This window comes from Formica exsecta, unplaced genomic scaffold (assembly GCF_003651465.1).
Source record: "Formica exsecta isolate Colony F162 unplaced genomic scaffold, ASM365146v1 scaffold451, whole genome shotgun sequence".
Taxonomy (NCBI): Eukaryota; Metazoa; Arthropoda; class Insecta; order Hymenoptera; family Formicidae; genus Formica; species Formica exsecta.
In genome coordinates this window covers 198,000-216,803 of record NW_021851748.1, presented here as the reverse complement: position 1 = coordinate 216,803, position 18,804 = coordinate 198,000, and the positions used below count along the sequence as shown (strand labels likewise).

Here is an 18,804-nt window from a genome sequence, read left to right as displayed (position 1 = left end):
ATATATGTATATATATATATATATATATATACATATATATATATAAAAGATATATATATATATAAAATATTTCCATTTTTATTTTCCTGTATAATCTCTATCCCTAATAATAAGAATAATTTAAAAATGATTAAAAGAGCAATATTTGCATTATATTTTTCAGAGAAAATAAAATTTGAAGAAATAAAAAAAAAACATCATATGTAATTAAGGATATATAATAAAGGAAATAGAATATATAATAAAGGAAAAAAAAAAAATTGCCCATACATATGTTCTAATAAATACACGTATGTCAAAATTTCGCGGCAAATTTCAACCAATGGGAAGACGCGAACTCGCGCGACGCCATCTAAGATGACATCCTCTTCCGGTGTCTTCGGGAGTTGCTGGTCTCCGATGCCGCGCAATAGCGATGTTTATTTACGTACGCCATCGTCGTGCGATTAATTGATCGCGAGTTCGCGCGTCTGTGAAACTCGGATTCGACGCCGTTCGCGCCAAGTAGCGAACGCGAATTGTCAAAGCGACAAGAAGGAGGAGGCGAGAAATCGTGACAAGGGCGCGTAATAATCGCTCCGCTACGCCATCGTCATCGTGCATCGGTTCCATCCTATGTCGTCATCGTCGTTCCTGCTGTCTACATTCTAACCTATATCTGAGATCCGTCGTCGCAGTTTGTTGTGTTTGTTCCGGACCTTTTTCCGAAATACGCGCCTCAAATCCGTGATGCTACGCTCTCGCTGAAAATAGCTCGCAGCCAAGTGACCGAGTATGGGCGACGAGGACGACGTGCTGCCGGCGCGTCTGCAGAGGCTCGAGATTGATCGTCGCTCGACGAGTTGCCCGCAGTAAGCGTCTCGTTTCGTGTCAATGAAAAGAAATAACGTTGAAAAACGACGAGAATTTTCCATTAAGATCCTGGCCTCTCCTCTACGTTTACATTCGTGATCGTCGAAACATGACGTTTTTCAAGCGATGTTGCGTTTAAAATCTTTTTGTATCACTAGCATGTAAAGTTTGGCTTCTTTGTCAATCAACGTTTCTCCTCTATTGACCAATCGAGCTATCGAAATGCCTTGCAACTGTGTACTCTTCGCAATCGCGGTCAAGGTCTGGCAATAACGTCATGATATATTTGCAATCGTACACTCAGACGTGTTTTGTTCGCCGAAAATCATTGTTTGCGTATCGGATTCTCAGATTTGTGCACAATGTTATTGGTCGAGTAAAATGCGGCTCGATTTTATAGAGAAAAATATTTTAGACGCTCTATTTTTAGATTTGTAGACATCGAGATCCGCGATGCTGGAAATAACTAAATAGCGTCGATAATAGTCTTAGGAAAGAAAAATCAAGTGAGTGAAAGAGAATATAATATTACTGAATTATGAAGTATGGATTATTTGAAAGACTTTTAAAAATATAATAATGTTTATATAAATGATATTTAACAATTAAATATATATATATATAGGAATTTGTATATTTTCAATATTTTTCAATGAAACAAAGGGCTAAATATTTCTTGTAATATTGTAAAATACTTTACCACACTTTTTTATTTTTCATCGCTGTATATCTTGTTATCTCGTATATTAGAAATGTATTTAAAAAAAGTTATTTCCAGAAAAAAGATCATAAGACATTTTAGCAGATTATTATCTGCTCTTTCATGATATATCTTTTTGCAAAGTAATTTCTCATTCTTTCAGCATTGCAGCGACAGACAAATCAAAGGTGATAAATCTATTCAAGATATTTGGCGAGACTTCTGATAGCAGTTACTTATTTCGAAGGAGATCAATGCCCAACAGGCCTACTATGTTCTCAGTCAATCCAAAGGGCAGAGCGGTTGAGAAAAGCAAGAGGAGCATTGTCCTTAAGGAGGCTATTCTAAAGTTAAGCGATCCTCACGATATTTCGGTAGATACGCTGTTCAAGGACACATGTAAACTCAGTATTCCCACTAAAAATTCCAAAATAATCGATAAATCAGTCATGAAGGACTTCAAGGCGCTGAAAATCAGTAAAGATTGTAGACTGGCCAAGGACGACACTAATATTCAGGATGACGAGTGCGAGCCCGGCAGTTTTCAGCGTGCTCGCAGTAACACGATGCCGAATCTAAAGAGGGGTCCTGGTCCAGGCGGTGGAGAACAACGAACGGCAACCGGACAGTCGGATGCGAGTAGCTCGTCTACCCAACAATTGTCGAGTTCGCCGAATACTTGTTCGGTGCAGGCACGTATATCACCGCCCTCGTCGAGCGACGTCACGATCGGTGAACTAGCCGGTTACTTCGAAGAATTCGTCCATATTCCAAAGAAGATGTCGCATATGGCGGAGATGATGTACACTTAACTGTAAAGTATCTTGAATTATGCATGTATCACAGATATAAACTTTCTTTCCATGCACAGTTTTCTCAGGCTGTGTATATTTCATTCTCTATATCATATCTCTCTGTTTGTTTATGTCTAATTTAATTCACTAAATTATTTTTTTAATATACTTATAACATTGGCAAAAGAAGAAGAGAGGAGAAGGATATTTTTACTTTTGTTTCAATTTGTGTATAGTATCTCGAAATTATTAATATATATCATGTACATTTTACAATATAGCGAGATATCGATATACTTTTTTTCGTATTTCTTTATCTTTCTTTCATTATTTGCGCACTATTTTTTTCTTTAGTATATAAAAGGGAATATGGAATATTATATTATCTGTATTTTAAAAAAAAACTTTTGTATTATGAGAGAGAAGAGTAATTGGTTTTAGAATAAATTACATAAACTGAAAATTGCTATCGTAGTATTTATCGAGCACCCACACAAGCAATAGATGTTTTTATATGTATATTTCTGTATCTTTGCATATACTTCGTCTCGCATTAGCTATTTGATTGACAAATAAAATTTTTATCCTACGCAAATAAAAATAAAACGTAAAACTTTCTATAAAACACACGTTAATAAAGGTGCGATATTAATATGATACATAATATATTTATCTGCATAGGCTTACGACAATTAATAATAATATAATAATAATATAAAGTAATTAAGTTACTTAATAAGCTTTGGTATATAAACAATGACAACAGTGTATTGATCGTTTTCGCTTTAGATACAATACGAATGAAAATGCACGTCGACGCGCGATGGTACACGATGTGAAAAAAATGCGAACGAAAGAGAGCCGGGCGTACAAGAAAATATTGTTCGCTATTTGATGTGCGCATCACGTGACACAGTTCCGTTCTATAAACGATTATATCGTGGATGATGGCAATCCTTTTTAGTGATGTAATGCTTTCGTGGCTACCGCGAGACAATAATGTCGATCTTTATATTAAAGTGAGTGAGAGAGAGAGAAAGATTTGTCCTTATATCACAGATTTACCGAAAATTTTATTTGAGCGGAGCCACGACGATAGAGTCTTTCTCTCCGAGGAATCGCGCGAAATCCACGATTAATTAAGAACGTAATTTTCATTAAGTACAATATGCGTAAATCGCCGATCTCGCTTTGTTAGGTCGCCGTATAATTTAATAAAAGTCATTTGCAAATAAAAGCATATGTGGGAACGATACGTCCGAAGTGTTTCCCGGATAAGTTCTAAAACGTATGATTTATGTCATTATCAATATTGCACAAGAGAGAATTATATAAATAATTAATTATACCAAAAATTTTAAAATACTGCTTATTTAAAAAATGTATGCCTTTTTTTTTTATCGCGTATTAATAAATATAACATTTGTTACAATGTTCAATCGATCGAAACATTATTATGTACAATTGTGCGAACGATAAAGTTATTGTATTGAATAATTTGAAAAAAAGAAAGAGCTCGCACACACACAGTAAAAGAGATGTCGCGAACAGTCGGACGTACAGTTCCCGATATCCCTGTTCGAGAGCAACGCGCGTGGGCTTAATTTAAACAATATCAGTCTCTAGATCCAGTGGAAAAAGGCCACGACGCCTTTACCATAATAATTTGTAAATACATGGTCCAAATGTGATCCGAATGAAAACAGTCTACGCGAATATATAACGCGAACGCTTCGGGTCGTTTGACAACTCGTCACTTTCTTCAAATAACAGAAAAGTCTGAGAAACATCTGAAATACGTCTAAAAATGCGTTCTTATTTTTCAAATGTCTTTCAGAGATGTCTAAAAAGACGTTTGAATTTTTCAGAAATCTCCACCCTCCCCTTTCATCTTTTAAACGCCATAAAAAAATTTCTAACAGATGCTTAAATTTTTAATCATATCATATATACACTTATAAGAATTTTTATCTTGCAAATATCTTTAGGCGCCTTTACGATGTTTGTAAGACGTTTCTGTTGTCTAGATTGTTCTAGTTGATCTAACACGTCAGTGTTCAAACCCTATGCATTTCTAATCTACGACCTATAGCAGCGATCATCATCATTATTATTATCAGCGAAATTTCCAAGTGATCGTTCATCATGAGAAAACAAGTTTATCGGTATAAAACGCTCATAGAAAAAATGTACTGGACGTAATACACCTACTCTCTAACGCTACGTAAACGCGAAAGCCTTTTCACGTGCACTCTTCCATACGACATCATTATAATTTCATTGAAAACGCGTTGCGCACCGTACTGTGTAAATATCGCCATCAGGATTCCATTTATGGATGCCGGGATCTTTACAAAGTAAGAGAGAGAAGACCGAAAGTAAAGACCGCTCTATTAAATATATTAAATTATATATTAAACGCTATTTCATCTCAAACACATTCTCTTATTTTATTTTATAATATCTAGTAAATCATTCTCTTTTTCTGTTAAAGTTTCTTTTAACAAAAAATAAAGACGTAAGATTCGTATTGCAACGATGTTTTAATTTGTAGCGCAATAATCGACGGATGTATGAGTTTGTCGTGCATCGCGTTATTGCTCACGATATTCTCTTATTTAGACTCAGTAAGAGGCACGTGAAAAGAGGACCGCGCTGACACGTGGATGTAACAATTTCCTACGCTCGCATGCGCGCAACACACTCGCATTTTGCTTCCGCTTTAATCACTAGTATCTATCGTATCGTAATCTATGGCTCATCGTGTTTATCGTGACATAGTAAAATGTATACATTCGGTATCGATCGCACCTCGGTTAACCAACTCTGGCTCTAATCATTTTCTCTTTAAATCGATTTTAACTATGATATAAGAATAGAGAATGGAGGAAAAAAAGTTTGATTACCATCTCTTATATTGAGCCAAAAAACTTGACACAAAAATATTTTAGAGGAAAACAAAATCTCAAAATTATATGTTCTCTTTACATAGACAAGTCTTGAATCATCTTATTTAATTCAGCAACTAAATGTTTCTCTTCATATCGTAAGTTGAGACATGATTTAAATAGAGAAAAAAAGATAAACAGTCACTATTACCAACACTAACAATGATGTAGATCCATCCAGATGATTGCATCAATAATGTGAATTGAGTGATTTTAGTTAGCAATCCGCCATCCCTTTTTATATTACAGATTACAAACTTGATCTTATAGATCGAGAAGTAATAATGGCAGTACTTATAATATTAAAGTATTATCCATCCACTTATAGTAATTCTTCGACGCGACGATTTTTAGTATATATCCAATACAAATATAATAAAACCGCCTTTAATATCTTTCTGTGATGCTATTAATAATCTATTTTACGTATTTTGTATTTCTCAACTTCGTTTTTTATAAAACTTTAATCGCACTGATATCGAGGTAATTACACAAAATGGCATTAAAATCAGAGTTGGTTTGAACCGATTTTGGAACAATCGATCCCATCTCATGTGACATGCCTCGCGGAGACGACATTGAATTCTGGGAAATCGAATGCGGTTCGGGAGGATATTTTTTTCCACCCAACCATAAAGAGAGCAAAATCGCCGATCCCGGCGAGACTGACACGCCTATCACCTAAGAATTCCTATTCTAAATCCGTCGTTTGTGTATGTATCTCTTTTTCTTTTTAGTAGAAAATTTACAATTCTTCAAACACTTTGTACGAATAACATCGATGACTTAAGTTTATCCGAGATTGCATTTCCGATTTCACTCCGTTCCCTTGGGCTGCGTAAAGCCCATCGCATCGATTTACATCGCGACGCAGAGCTCGGAGATATTTTTTCTCAAACGCATATACGCATTCGCATTTATCCGGATATTAGTAACTTTCTCGCCTCTTTCGTGTACTCTAATTTCTATAACCTTCTTGTTTTCTCTCTCTTCAACAAGACCAACGGTACTTTGCAAAAGAGCGCGTATATCACCGCCCTCGTCGAGCGACGTCACGATCGGTGAACTAGCCGGTTACTTCGAAGAATTCGTCCATATTCCAAAGAAGATGTCGCATATGGCGGAGATGATGTACACTTAACTGTAAAGTATCTTGAATTATGCATGTATCACAGATATAAACTTTCTTTCCATGCACAGTTTTCTCAGGCTGTGTATATTTCATTCTCTATATCATATCTCTCTGTTTGTTTATGTCTAATTTAATTCACTAAATTATTTTTTTAATATACTTATAACATTGGCAAAAGAAGAAGAGAGGAGAAGGATATTTTTACTTTTGTTTCAATTTGTGTATAGTATCTCGAAATTATTAATATATATCATGTACATTTTACAATATAGCGAGATATCGATATACTTTTTTTCGTATTTCTTTATCTTTCTTTCATTATTTGCGCACTATTTTTTTCTTTAGTATATAAAAGGGAATATGGAATATTATATTATCTGTATTTTAAAAAAAAACTTTTGTATTATGAGAGAGAAGAGTAATTGGTTTTAGAATAAATTACATAAACTGAAAATTGCTATCGTAGTATTTATCGAGCACCCACACAAGCAATAGATGTTTTTATATGTATATTTCTGTATCTTTGCATATACTTCGTCTCGCATTAGCTATTTGATTGACAAATAAAATTTTTATCCTACGCAAATAAAAATAAAACGTAAAACTTTCTATAAAACACACGTTAATAAAGGTGCGATATTAATATGATACATAATATATTTATCTGCATAGGCTTACGACAATTAATAATAATATAATAATAATATAAAGTAATTAAGTTACTTAATAAGCTTTGGTATATAAACAATGACAACAGTGTATTGATCGTTTTCGCTTTAGATACAATACGAATGAAAATGCACGTCGACGCGCGATGGTACACGATGTGAAAAAAATGCGAACGAAAGAGAGCCGGGCGTACAAGAAAATATTGTTCGCTATTTGATGTGCGCATCACGTGACACAGTTCCGTTCTATAAACGATTATATCGTGGATGATGGCAATCCTTTTTAGTGATGTAATGCTTTCGTGGCTACCGCGAGACAATAATGTCGATCTTTATATTAAAGTGAGTGAGAGAGAGAGAAAGATTTGTCCTTATATCACAGATTTACCGAAAATTTTATTTGAGCGGAGCCACGACGATAGAGTCTTTCTCTCCGAGGAATCGCGCGAAATCCACGATTAATTAAGAACGTAATTTTCATTAAGTACAATATGCGTAAATCGCCGATCTCGCTTTGTTAGGTCGCCGTATAATTTAATAAAAGTCATTTGCAAATAAAAGCATATGTGGGAACGATACGTCCGAAGTGTTTCCCGGATAAGTTCTAAAACGTATGATTTATGTCATTATCAATATTGCACAAGAGAGAATTATATAAATAATTAATTATACCAAAAATTTTAAAATACTGCTTATTTAAAAAATGTATGCCTTTTTTTTTTATCGCGTATTAATAAATATAACATTTGTTACAATGTTCAATCGATCGAAACATTATTATGTACAATTGTGCGAACGATAAAGTTATTGTATTGAATAATTTGAAAAAAAGAAAGAGCTCGCACACACACAGTAAAAGAGATGTCGCGAACAGTCGGACGTACAGTTCCCGATATCCCTGTTCGAGAGCAACGCGCGTGGGCTTAATTTAAACAATATCAGTCTCTAGATCCAGTGGAAAAAGGCCACGACGCCTTTACCATAATAATTTGTAAATACATGGTCCAAATGTGATCCGAATGAAAACAGTCTACGCGAATATATAACGCGAACGCTTCGGGTCGTTTGACAACTCGTCACTTTCTTCAAATAACAGAAAAGTCTGAGAAACATCTGAAATACGTCTAAAAATGCGTTCTTATTTTTCAAATGTCTTTCAGAGATGTCTAAAAAGACGTTTGAATTTTTCAGAAATCTCCACCCTCCCCTTTCATCTTTTAAACGCCATAAAAAAATTTCTAACAGATGCTTAAATTTTTAATCATATCATATATACACTTATAAGAATTTTTATCTTGCAAATATCTTTAGGCGCCTTTACGATGTTTGTAAGACGTTTCTGTTGTCTAGATTGTTCTAGTTGATCTAACACGTCAGTGTTCAAACCCTATGCATTTCTAATCTACGACCTATAGCAGCGATCATCATCATTATTATTATCAGCGAAATTTCCAAGTGATCGTTCATCATGAGAAAACAAGTTTATCGGTATAAAACGCTCATAGAAAAAATGTACTGGACGTAATACACCTACTCTCTAACGCTACGTAAACGCGAAAGCCTTTTCACGTGCACTCTTCCATACGACATCATTATAATTTCATTGAAAACACGTTGCGCACCGTACTGTGTAAATATCGCCATCAGGATTCCATTTATGGATGCCGGGATCTTTACAAAGTAAGAGAGAGAAGACCGAAAGTAAAGACCGCTCTATTAAATATATTAAATTATATATTAAACGCTATTTCATCTCAAACACATTCTCTTATTTTATTTTATAATATCTAGTAAATCATTCTCTTTTTCTGTTAAAGTTTCTTTTAACAAAAAATAAAGACGTAAGATTCGTATTGCAACGATGTTTTAATTTGTAGCGCAATAATCGACGGATGTATGAGTTTGTCGTGCATCGCGTTATTGCTCACGATATTCTCTTATTTAGCCACAGTAAGAGGCACGTGAAAAGAGGACCGCGCTGACACGTGGATGTAACAATTTCCTACGCTCGCATGCGCGCAACACACTCGCATTTTGCTTCCGCTTTAATCACTAGTATCTATCGTATCGTAATCTATGGCTCATCGTGTTTATCGTGACATAGTAAAATGTATACATTCGGTATCGATCGCACCTCGGTTAACCAACTCTGGCTCTAATCATTTTCTCTTTAAATCGATTTTAACTATGATATAAGAATAGAGAATGGAGGAAAAAAAGTTTGATTACCATCTCTTATATTGAGCCAAAAAACTTGACACAAAAATATTTTAGAGGAAAACAAAATCTCAAAATTATATGTTCTCTTTACATAGACAAGTCTTGAATCATCTTATTTAATTCAGCAACTAAATGTTTCTCTTCATATCGTAAGTTGAGACATGATTTAAATAGAGAAAAAAAGATAAACAGTCACTATTACCAACACTAACAATGATGTAGATCCATCCAGATGATTGCATCAATAATGTGAATTGAGTAATTTCAGTTAGCAATCCGCCATCCCTTTTTATATTACAGATTACAAACTTGATCTTATAGATCGAGAAGTAATAATGGCAGTACTTATAATATTAAAGTATTATCCATCCACTTATAGTAATTCTTCGACGCGACGATTTTTAGTATATATCCAATACAAATATAATAAAACCGCCTTTAATATCTTTCTGTGATGCTATTAATAATCTATTTTACGTATTTTGTATTTCTCAACTTCGTTTTTTATAAAACTTTAATCGCACTGATATCGAGGTAATTACACAAAATGGCATTAAAATCAGAGTTGGTTTGAACCGATTTTGGAACAATCGATCCCATCTCATGTGACATGCCTCGCGGAGACGACATTGAATTCTGGGAAATCGAATGCGGTTCGGGAGGATATTTTTTTCCACCCAACCATAAAGAGAGCAAAATCGCCGATCCCGGCGAGACTGACACGCCTATCACCTAAGAATTCCTATTCTAAATCCGTTATGTATCTCTGTATCTCTTTTTCTTTTTAGTAGAAAATTTACAATTCTTCAAACACTTTGTACGAATAACATCGATGACTTAAGTTTATGCATTTCCGAATTTCCGATTTCACTCCGTTCCCTTGGGCTGCGTAAAGCCCATCGCATCGATTTACATCGCGACGCAGAGCTCGGAGATATTTTTTCTCAAACGCATATACGCATTCGCATTTATCCGGATATTAGTAACTTTCTCGCCTCTTTCGTGTACTCTAATTTCTATAACCTTCTTGTTTTCTCTCTCTTCAACAAGACCAACGGTACTTTTCACACAGCGACTGTCGAAATGAAAAAAAATAACAATGCCAATTTGTGCGAGGTATTTACTGCGCTTTCGCAGAATGCTTGAATCAGGCTCGGAGACATATATTCGTGCATACTTGAGACAACTTATACGTTTAGAAACGACGATATTAAATGCATCAATGTATTGCGCCAAAAAAATCAGTAAAAAGCTAGTAGATCTAATTAATTTTTGGCAGACACATTTTTTTGTGCATGTTCGAAAGTGTTTGTCACCGGGAATCGCTGTCGAAGAGACTCTCAAGCGAACAAGTCGTTTTCATGCAATAAAACATCGAGACTTTCGTCAAAGTGATACGTATCGTGCTGATTCGCGTGTATTTTTTACAATCAAAATGAAATTATTGCGTAGCAATAACAGGCAAGCGTACGTATAAATTCGTATACACGATTCTTAACACTTAGGAGGAATAAATCGTCGAACGTTAATATCGTTTCGAAAATAAAGCTCCGCGCAGCTGTGTGCAATAACCATTCCATTTGAAAATACTCTTTTTTTCGAGTTCCTCTCGATGGACAAACTACATGAAAAATTCATAGATATCCTTTATATCTAATTTTACATCTGTCAGAGCGTATTCAGCCCTCGATTGAAAATTATGCACTCATGATTGAGTTTCATCATAAACAGTATGTGTATGTAATACCAAAACTTTTCTCGAGGACTATATATCCAAAAATTGGATTTTAGGAAAATTCGGATATAACCGCGATGAATCGGATGATCCGAGATCAATAAAATGTAAATACAATGTACTCTCGTACGAAAAGTCACGTTCACAATACGCGCAAATACATACACACACGCGCGCGCGCATACACTCTTTTTCACTCTATATATATCTCGTAATCATACACACTAACATACGATTATATTGTATAATCTATAATTTCGAATTTCATCTGCAAACTTATATATCACGTTACTCTCTAATACCGTTTAAATTTACCGGCATTGCTAGTGTCTTTATTGTGGTTGCTCATCGTCAATAGTATGAAAACATGTTTAAGTAAGTCATTGCAGGTTTCCGAGAGGAAGAAAAGGGGGCAGGTTTCGCCAGTGCTCCCGCGATCTTAAGATTGCATTTTTCGTTTCTAAGTATTATGGTTAAAGCCTGATTGGTCGTAAAGATTAGAATCTTTAATTTCTTCAATTCATTCCTGCAAACGGTACAAAAATACCGTAGCATACTCAACTTACAATCCATTTGACGTTTTCGGTGTTAACGTTAACACTAAGGACACGTAAAGGACAAGGGAGGAAGGAGAGAAGGGGATCGAATTTTCGGCAGCATTTGACAGTGATAGTTTAGTGAGTTTGCGGCACTGTTTTTCGTAAGGATTGGTCGCAAAAATTCTGTCGGTAGAAAAATTTCGCAGTCGAAAAAATGCCACTCGCGACAACGATGCGGGGTGGTATTGCGAGGGAGGTTCTCCCACTAGTCTTTTCTCTCTGCGAGAACGATACAGCCAATGCGCGAAGTTTTTAGTAAGGGCAACGAGATACGCGCTAAATAATTTACTTAGCAGTAAATACCATAAAATTCCATGGCACAATTGATGTGGGCTGGATGAAAGTGACCGTGCGGCGGTAGATGGTTTTGCATATATTGATGGGCTGTATATCAGTCCGTCGGCGGTTCGAGATACGGTATTTCGCTAGTGACATTAAACGATTCGAAATAGTGATTGAGGAACTCGAACGTGGGTCGTTTCTCAGGACTGGCATCCCAGCACTGTAGCATCAATCGATAGATGCTGTCAGGTAGCGGATGGTTTAATGGTTTCGGCATACGGTAGCCCTTGTCCACTTGCTCGATCACTTCGCGGCCGTGCATACCTGAAAGAAAAAATTATCGTCGTACATTAATATATAGAATCCTAAAATATAAATACACTGAATAATAATCGTCGCGCGCGAAGAAAACAACGATACTCACCGGGATAAGGAACTTGTCCGTAAGTGAAAAGCTCCATCAGCAAGATTCCGTACGACCAGACATCGCTCTTGATGCTGAACCTACCGTAGACAATGGCTTCTGGCGCGGTCCACTTGACGGGGAATCTACTACCTTGTTTAGGACAGTACTCGTCGTCCTCGATCACCCTGGCGAGACCAAAGTCGCAAATCTTTGCCTTGTTTTTCTCGCCGATCAGCACGTTTCTCGCCGCGAGATCCCTGTGTATGAGCTGCTTGCTCTCAAGATACTCCATACCGGAGGCCACCTGAGCCGCGATGTATATCAAATCCTCAAACTGCATGTACTTGCCGTCTCCTTTTCGAAGGAAATCCAATAAGCTACCGTTGCACATGTATTCCTGCACGATGTAGATGGGCTCCTCCTTTGAGCAGACCGCGTACAACGCGACCAGGTGCCTATGTCGGAACTGCTTCATTATGGCAGCCTCTTGCAAAAACGCCTCGGTCGACATAGTCCCCGGACGTAATGTCTTCACTGCCACTTCGATCTTGTTTCGCCACTTGCCGTAATAAACCTTGCCAAAATTGCCGTTACCCAGTTCCGAGATCAGCTGTATCTCGTTCCTGTTGATCTCCCATTTGTCTCGTAACTCGGGTCCGAGATCCCACATGTCCGGCTGTGGTTTCGGACAGGGTTTCGACAGTACGTGACAAAGACCCAATGCGTTTTCTAGATGACAGAAATACCCTCAAAGATGAATATCATTCAATATAGAGACTTCTCTCACAGTTAACTTGACTTTAATTCTATTTCCGAAATCATTAATTGAAGAAAGCAAGTACAAGTATTGATTTATATTAACACAAATATACCGAAACGTTTATTAAGACATTATAAATTCGAGAAGCACTTACTGCTGTATGCCATAACGAGAGCCGGTAAGCTGGAGAAGGTTTGATTGGTGGCGATAAAGAAGCCGCCATTGTCGAGCGGCTTAATCTTATAATGTTTCACGTGATGGCCCCTTCCTTCCTCCCAGTCCTTTACCGACAAACTGTAACCCCGGGGATTGTGCTCGCTCGGCCTCACCAAGAACGTACCGCGAGGATTCTCGTCGACCAGCAGCAGCTTGCCCGCCTCCTTGCGCGACACATTTTCGAAAAACCAGCTGCAAAGAGAGCGATACATTGGATACATAATATCTCAATAAGAGATGCGATGCAAAGAAGAGGGAAGGATAAAAAACAACGAATACTCACTCTTCGCTCTCGACCGACCGCTCGACAGCCACAAAGTTCCAAGGAATCAGGCCTTCCTGTAGGGTCGTCAAGTGCAATACTCTCCACCAGTCTGGTTCGGAATCATCGAGGACCTCCATTCGGTCACCTTTCATAAAACTAACGTCGGTGCTTTCCCGCGCCGTGTAATTGTACAGGGCCACCACGATCTTGTTGGTTCTTTGTGAGTGTGCTGTATTGCGAAGAGAAGCCCAACATGTACGTCTCGTCAAATTATTCTCCGAACGAATGGAGAAACACCAAGCAACTCGAATCGGTTAAAAGTATTTTAACTTTGAAGAACTTATATACTAAAGTGATTTAAATAAAAAACCTACTCTCATTACTTTATTCATTCAAAGAGTCGACATATCCAGTAATATACAGACATATGTATATAGTTTTGATTTATATCTACAAATACACACACATTGAATTTATATTTTAATATAAAATTTTTATATAAAAACATTATTTTAAAACATTATATAAAATTTAACTTGATGTAAAAAAACAAAATTATAGTATAATTTTATTGAATAAGTTTAATTATAATATAATTTTGTCACTCTTTGATGTTATAAATATGAAAAAATAAATTTAAAGTCATATTTCGTTTTTTTATTGTTGTCAATAAATATAGTGATCATTCTTATACGTCGAAGAATGATCTGATTAAAATTAACCGGTTCGAGTTATCAGCAGAAACATTTAAAAAAACAGATCAAAACAACACAACGATTGTCAACGCTAAGCGATTTCGCAATAAAATGTAAGATTAGATTATTTGCAACAAACCAAATTCTCTATCTTCGCCCAGACGGCCATTCTAGATAAGAACAAAAAAGAATAACATAAAATACACACATGCAGATTTAACAGGCGGATTCGTTTTACGGGGTTGTTGATGCGATATCTGTAGCTTACAGGGTGTCGGCCTCGGTCGGATGATATCCGCCCGAGCTTGCACGCCTCTCTGATTTGGGTCGGCGGTGTATCGGTCCAAGGAACCTCCATTGCTGTGCTTTGAGCTGAGTCCCGTCTCTGCCTTCTTATAACCTGAACAGAGAGAAGAATCCGTCTCTCGTCAAAGGGGTGACCGATCCGATGAGAAATATATCTTTTGTTTGTATGAATCTTAAGTAACAAACTCTCTCGACTGAGTCGACCTGTTTATGCACCGTCTGATCTAAAATAAACATTTTCCTTGAGAACTTGTCCCGGAAATCACAGTATCAATGTATGAAAATTTAGAATAAAATTAAGAAAATAGAAATTAGCAGTTATTAAATTTAATTGACACCATTTTTTTAGCGTAAAAAAACTACTTACATCGCTAGCCTTTAGCATAATTTTTATCCATGACTTTAAAACATTTTTTTTAGTTCTTAGAAAAATTAAGTTCGATTATTATATAGATAGAGAGGGGGGGGGGGGGGGGATTTTTTTTCCTAATCGTAGTGATTTTAATGCAATTAATTTATTTTCATGCCATTACGTTTGGCTGTTAATTAATATAGTAAAATAACGGAATAATTATTCTTATATATAATATGTGTTATCAATGAGAAGATAAAATGGACTCACCGATTGGTTGAGGCTCTTGCCGTTTACTGCAACACTTCCCCATCCTGGATCTCGTTCCTGATCTCTGCGCGGGTCCTACGCACCTTCTATCCTGGATCCATTTGCAGGACAAACCTCCATCGTCCGGTGAAACTCGGCCCGGATGGCCTGCGACGTGATGTATCGCTACGAACTCTCAGAATCCTCTCGCCAGTCCATCCATCGCCGTATTATCAGACCTGCCACTCCTGCAACATAAGAGACAAGATCTGTCGTGATTTCGTGCGAGGATTATTATCACGACAATAGTCACAGGATGCAATGTCACGATGAAGGTTCATGAATTACAGTCATTTGACAATAGGAAGTGTTACTATGCTTCGATGAAGTCGATGATGTAATTGCGGAGTCATCGCGAGAGGACATCGCAATGACTAATTACAATGTTATTGATAGCATTATTGCACAATTATAATTTATTTCTCGTTATTATTCCCTGATTAGTCTCTAATCGAATCAATTATCAAAATTTTATAAAATAAATGTCTAAAAAGCAATTAAAAAAGCATTAAAAGATCGGAAAAACTACAGCTTCTTTTCTTTAAGTACTAAACATTTTAAAATTTACATAATTTTTTATATATTATATGTACTAAGATTAATCGGCTTTGATTAATTGTGCTTTATAGCTGTAAATAAAAATATAACAAACTCTTAGTTCAAATTGTAAGTAAACCTTAATACTCTTTAACATTCTTTTTTTTTTTATTTCAAGTTAGTTTTACGATAATAGTTGACGTTAAGGTTTTTAAAATTGTGAAAAAATGTGATGCAATGAAATTTACATGGAAGGAGAAAATTATTTCAATTATCAACAGGCAATATGATCGACCTCAACACAGACTGACAATATACATTTTAATTATATTTAAAACCACTTCAAGGGTGGAGACAACGTTTATCAGAACTGTAGAGCGACAAAGTAACAAAAGGAACTCTTGTAAAAAATACCCAAGAGAGTATCTTCGCTAATGATCGATATCCACGGAAGCTCGCGGCCAATTTTACTTAACAGAATATCTACCGCTGCTCAACCAAAAGAAAATATTCATACAAAGAAGAGAAACTAATAAAAAAAAAACGACGAACCATCGATGCCAAGCTATATCACCAAAGTGACCTTCGGATCATCTTCCGTATCATTAAACAGAACGAGGTTTCGTTCGCTTATCCTCACCGGCAACATGCACAGAGTTTTTAATTAAACAGCCAGGCCAAAGAGAAACGAACCATAGAATTTTCGAGGAGAGTGTAGATATGTAGATATATAGGGTGTTCGATAATAGACGTATGTGTGTTGTAACACTCGACGTTATTGTCGGAAAATATAAATATAAAATTTTTCCCTTTACACAAAAATATGTCGAGATGTGAACAGTTTTTAGCAGCGTTTAAAATTATAATTATCAGTTGTAAATATGAATTTTTGCGTGCCTAGAGGATCGAAATTTGATCTCGTTAAAATCATATTTATTTTCTGAAATTAAAAAAGAGAATTTTTTTATTAATTGTATTGTATAGCTGTAAATAAAGATAAATTCTTAGTTCAAATTTTAAGTGAATCTTAATATTCTTTAAGGATGTTTAATAGCAAAAAACTGTCAAAATTTAAAAGAAAGCGTTTCTTACGTTTATACTGTTTGAAAAATCAAATAAATAAATCCGGATTATAAAAAGATTTAAAGTATCACAAAATAATATGGTTTTTAACGTTTTCATTAAAGAAAATAGTTGTAATTAATCTTTTTCCTAAATTATGATAAAAACTTTTGATCGTAAATACCTCCTGAAATCAACTGCAAGAAACAAAGAAAAACGAGTGATTTGCAGAAAGAGAGAGAGAGAAAGAGATAATATTTTTCTACAATTTTTAGTAAATAACTTTTAAACGAATAAGTGGATCTTTTGCACAAATGTGTATTAGAGTTTTCTTAATATATATGAAAATTTTTATTTTGCTGGCAATGTTTTTTTTCTTGTCAAATTTGTCAATAAGTGCTACCATCCGCGATTTTCCATAAGTATCAATACTAACTTTAATCTTAAATAATTTCCAAACCGTTAAGAGAATTGTGCTCAGATTTTGCACAGATACTCAGAAGAAATAGTAGAACAGTCTACGAAATTTTCATGCTTTTGTCAATATTTTGACATATGACACATACATTCTTAACATACTTTTTTTTTATTTGAAATTAATTTTACGATAATACTTAACATTAAAGATTTGAAAATTATGAAAAAACGTGTGCAATAAAATTTTCCTGGAGGGAGAAAATTATTTCGATTATCAACAGGCAATATGATTGGCCCTGCTTGACGAATGCGTCCATCACCGACCATCTCCGCGTTCACGGACATGAGAAACAATTGTCGGGGATCGATTTTGGATGTGGGTCGGTCCTACCCTAGTGCCGAACACTGAGGAAGCGATGGCGTACGACCACCACGTTGTCTCTCGTTCGATTGGCAGAGCTCGACTACGAGAAACCGCTATAGGACAATCCATGTACACCATCGCTAGCCCCTATCCATGTTTATATGTGCAACGGGGTAATACACGAGTAGCGAAACGATCGATATCCCACGGTGTGTGTTCGCATATACTATATGATATACACTCGCCATCCGGCAGAGCTTTTACGTGGCGAACAATGCGCTTCTACCGTGGACAAAGACATATTAACGTTAGCATCAGGACGAGACAGCCTGATCCAAGCCATCGTCAGTTTTCACAGGGAGTTCTTAAGTTTCATAAAAGAGCGGAAAATTGTAACAATCAAGCTTGAATAGCTACAATTATCATAAAGACTTTACTTAGATTCACTACTTATCTTATTGGAAGCAAGTTCAGTCTAATAAATTTTCCGCCCATCTAAAATGTCGTAATATTTAAATTTTTTGTTTGTAATATAAAATAAACATTAGTTAAAAAATCCTATCCTTTATATATGTATATATATTAGAATTATAAATATAACATATTACAAAAAATATAAGCTTGTGATTTGAAATATATTATATTACATTTAGATAAAAATTGCTTTTTATAATAAAATATTTTTAATTATTCTCTCTGAAAAGAAATTCTATAAATTTGTTAATAAATTAAAAAATTATTGCGAATATTCTCAATAAATATATTCTATAACTATTTTATCTGAAATTAAAGAAAGGCTATTTTTATCTAAAATAACATATTTTACAATAAAAAGAGTTGTGTTCTTATCGCATTTTCCCAAATGAGATGCAGTAGAGCTGAATAATATCGCGAACGCAGAATAATCTCCCTATAAATCACTGCCACTAGCATCGTCACTCGTTCTCACTTTTACTTCCGTTTATGATTTCGCGGTACAACAAAGTACTCCATCCTGTCTCGTACGATAAAGTATAACGACTAAAGCGTTTTAAAACGACGTGAGAATTTACCGGTCAACGACGCCGCGTGTAGATACTAACCATAAAAATAGATCGTAAAAACAAGAGAGTTAGTTATTGTCGCCCAATGCAAAGTCTCTTTCTCTCTTTTACTTTATCCTGGAGTAACAACTTTGTTGTTTCC

General features: G+C 35.6%; 2 protein-coding genes across 7 annotated transcripts in view; one reads left to right on the top strand and one right to left on the bottom strand.

Annotated features, from left to right (window-relative positions):
• The first annotated feature begins 377 nt into the window (after positions 1–377).
• LOC115240814 (oxidative stress-responsive serine-rich protein 1) lies at positions 378–6,880 on the top strand. Of its 2 annotated transcripts, XM_029816188.1 has the most exons (3): positions 378–851; positions 1,716–2,331; positions 6,403–6,880. In XM_029816188.1, the coding sequence occupies exons 1-3, from the start codon at positions 775–777 to the stop codon at positions 6,433–6,435; spliced, it is 726 nt and encodes a 241-aa protein (XP_029672048.1). In that variant the 5' UTR covers positions 378–774; the 3' UTR covers positions 6,436–6,880. The 2 variants fall into 2 exon arrangements, with proteins under 2 accessions (XP_029672048.1, XP_029672047.1); XM_029816187.1 differs by lacking the exon at positions 6,403–6,880 and having other exon boundaries at positions 381–851; positions 1,716–2,809.
• A 3,503-nt stretch (positions 6,881–10,383) lies between these two features.
• Positions 10,384–18,804, bottom strand: part of LOC115240812 (tyrosine-protein kinase Src64B) — a 53,153-nt gene continuing 44,732 nt past the window's right edge. For 2 of the 5 annotated variants that reach the window (XM_029816181.1, XM_029816180.1), the window contains exons 2-7: positions 15,201–15,427; positions 14,481–14,672; positions 13,596–13,806; positions 13,251–13,504; positions 12,355–13,065; positions 10,384–12,254 (exon numbers count right to left, since the gene is read on the bottom strand). In XM_029816181.1, coding sequence (XP_029672041.1) covers positions 12,040–12,254; positions 12,355–13,065; positions 13,251–13,504; positions 13,596–13,806; positions 14,481–14,672; positions 15,201–15,243 — 1,626 coding nt within the window. In that variant the 5' untranslated portion in view covers positions 15,244–15,427 and the 3' untranslated portion in view covers positions 10,384–12,039. Of the gene's footprint in view, positions 12,255–12,354; positions 13,066–13,250; positions 13,505–13,595; positions 13,807–14,411; positions 14,443–14,480; positions 14,673–14,782; positions 14,803–15,200; positions 15,428–18,804 lie in introns of all 5 variants that reach the window. The other 3 variants (XM_029816183.1, XM_029816185.1, XM_029816184.1) reach the window with 3 other exon arrangements.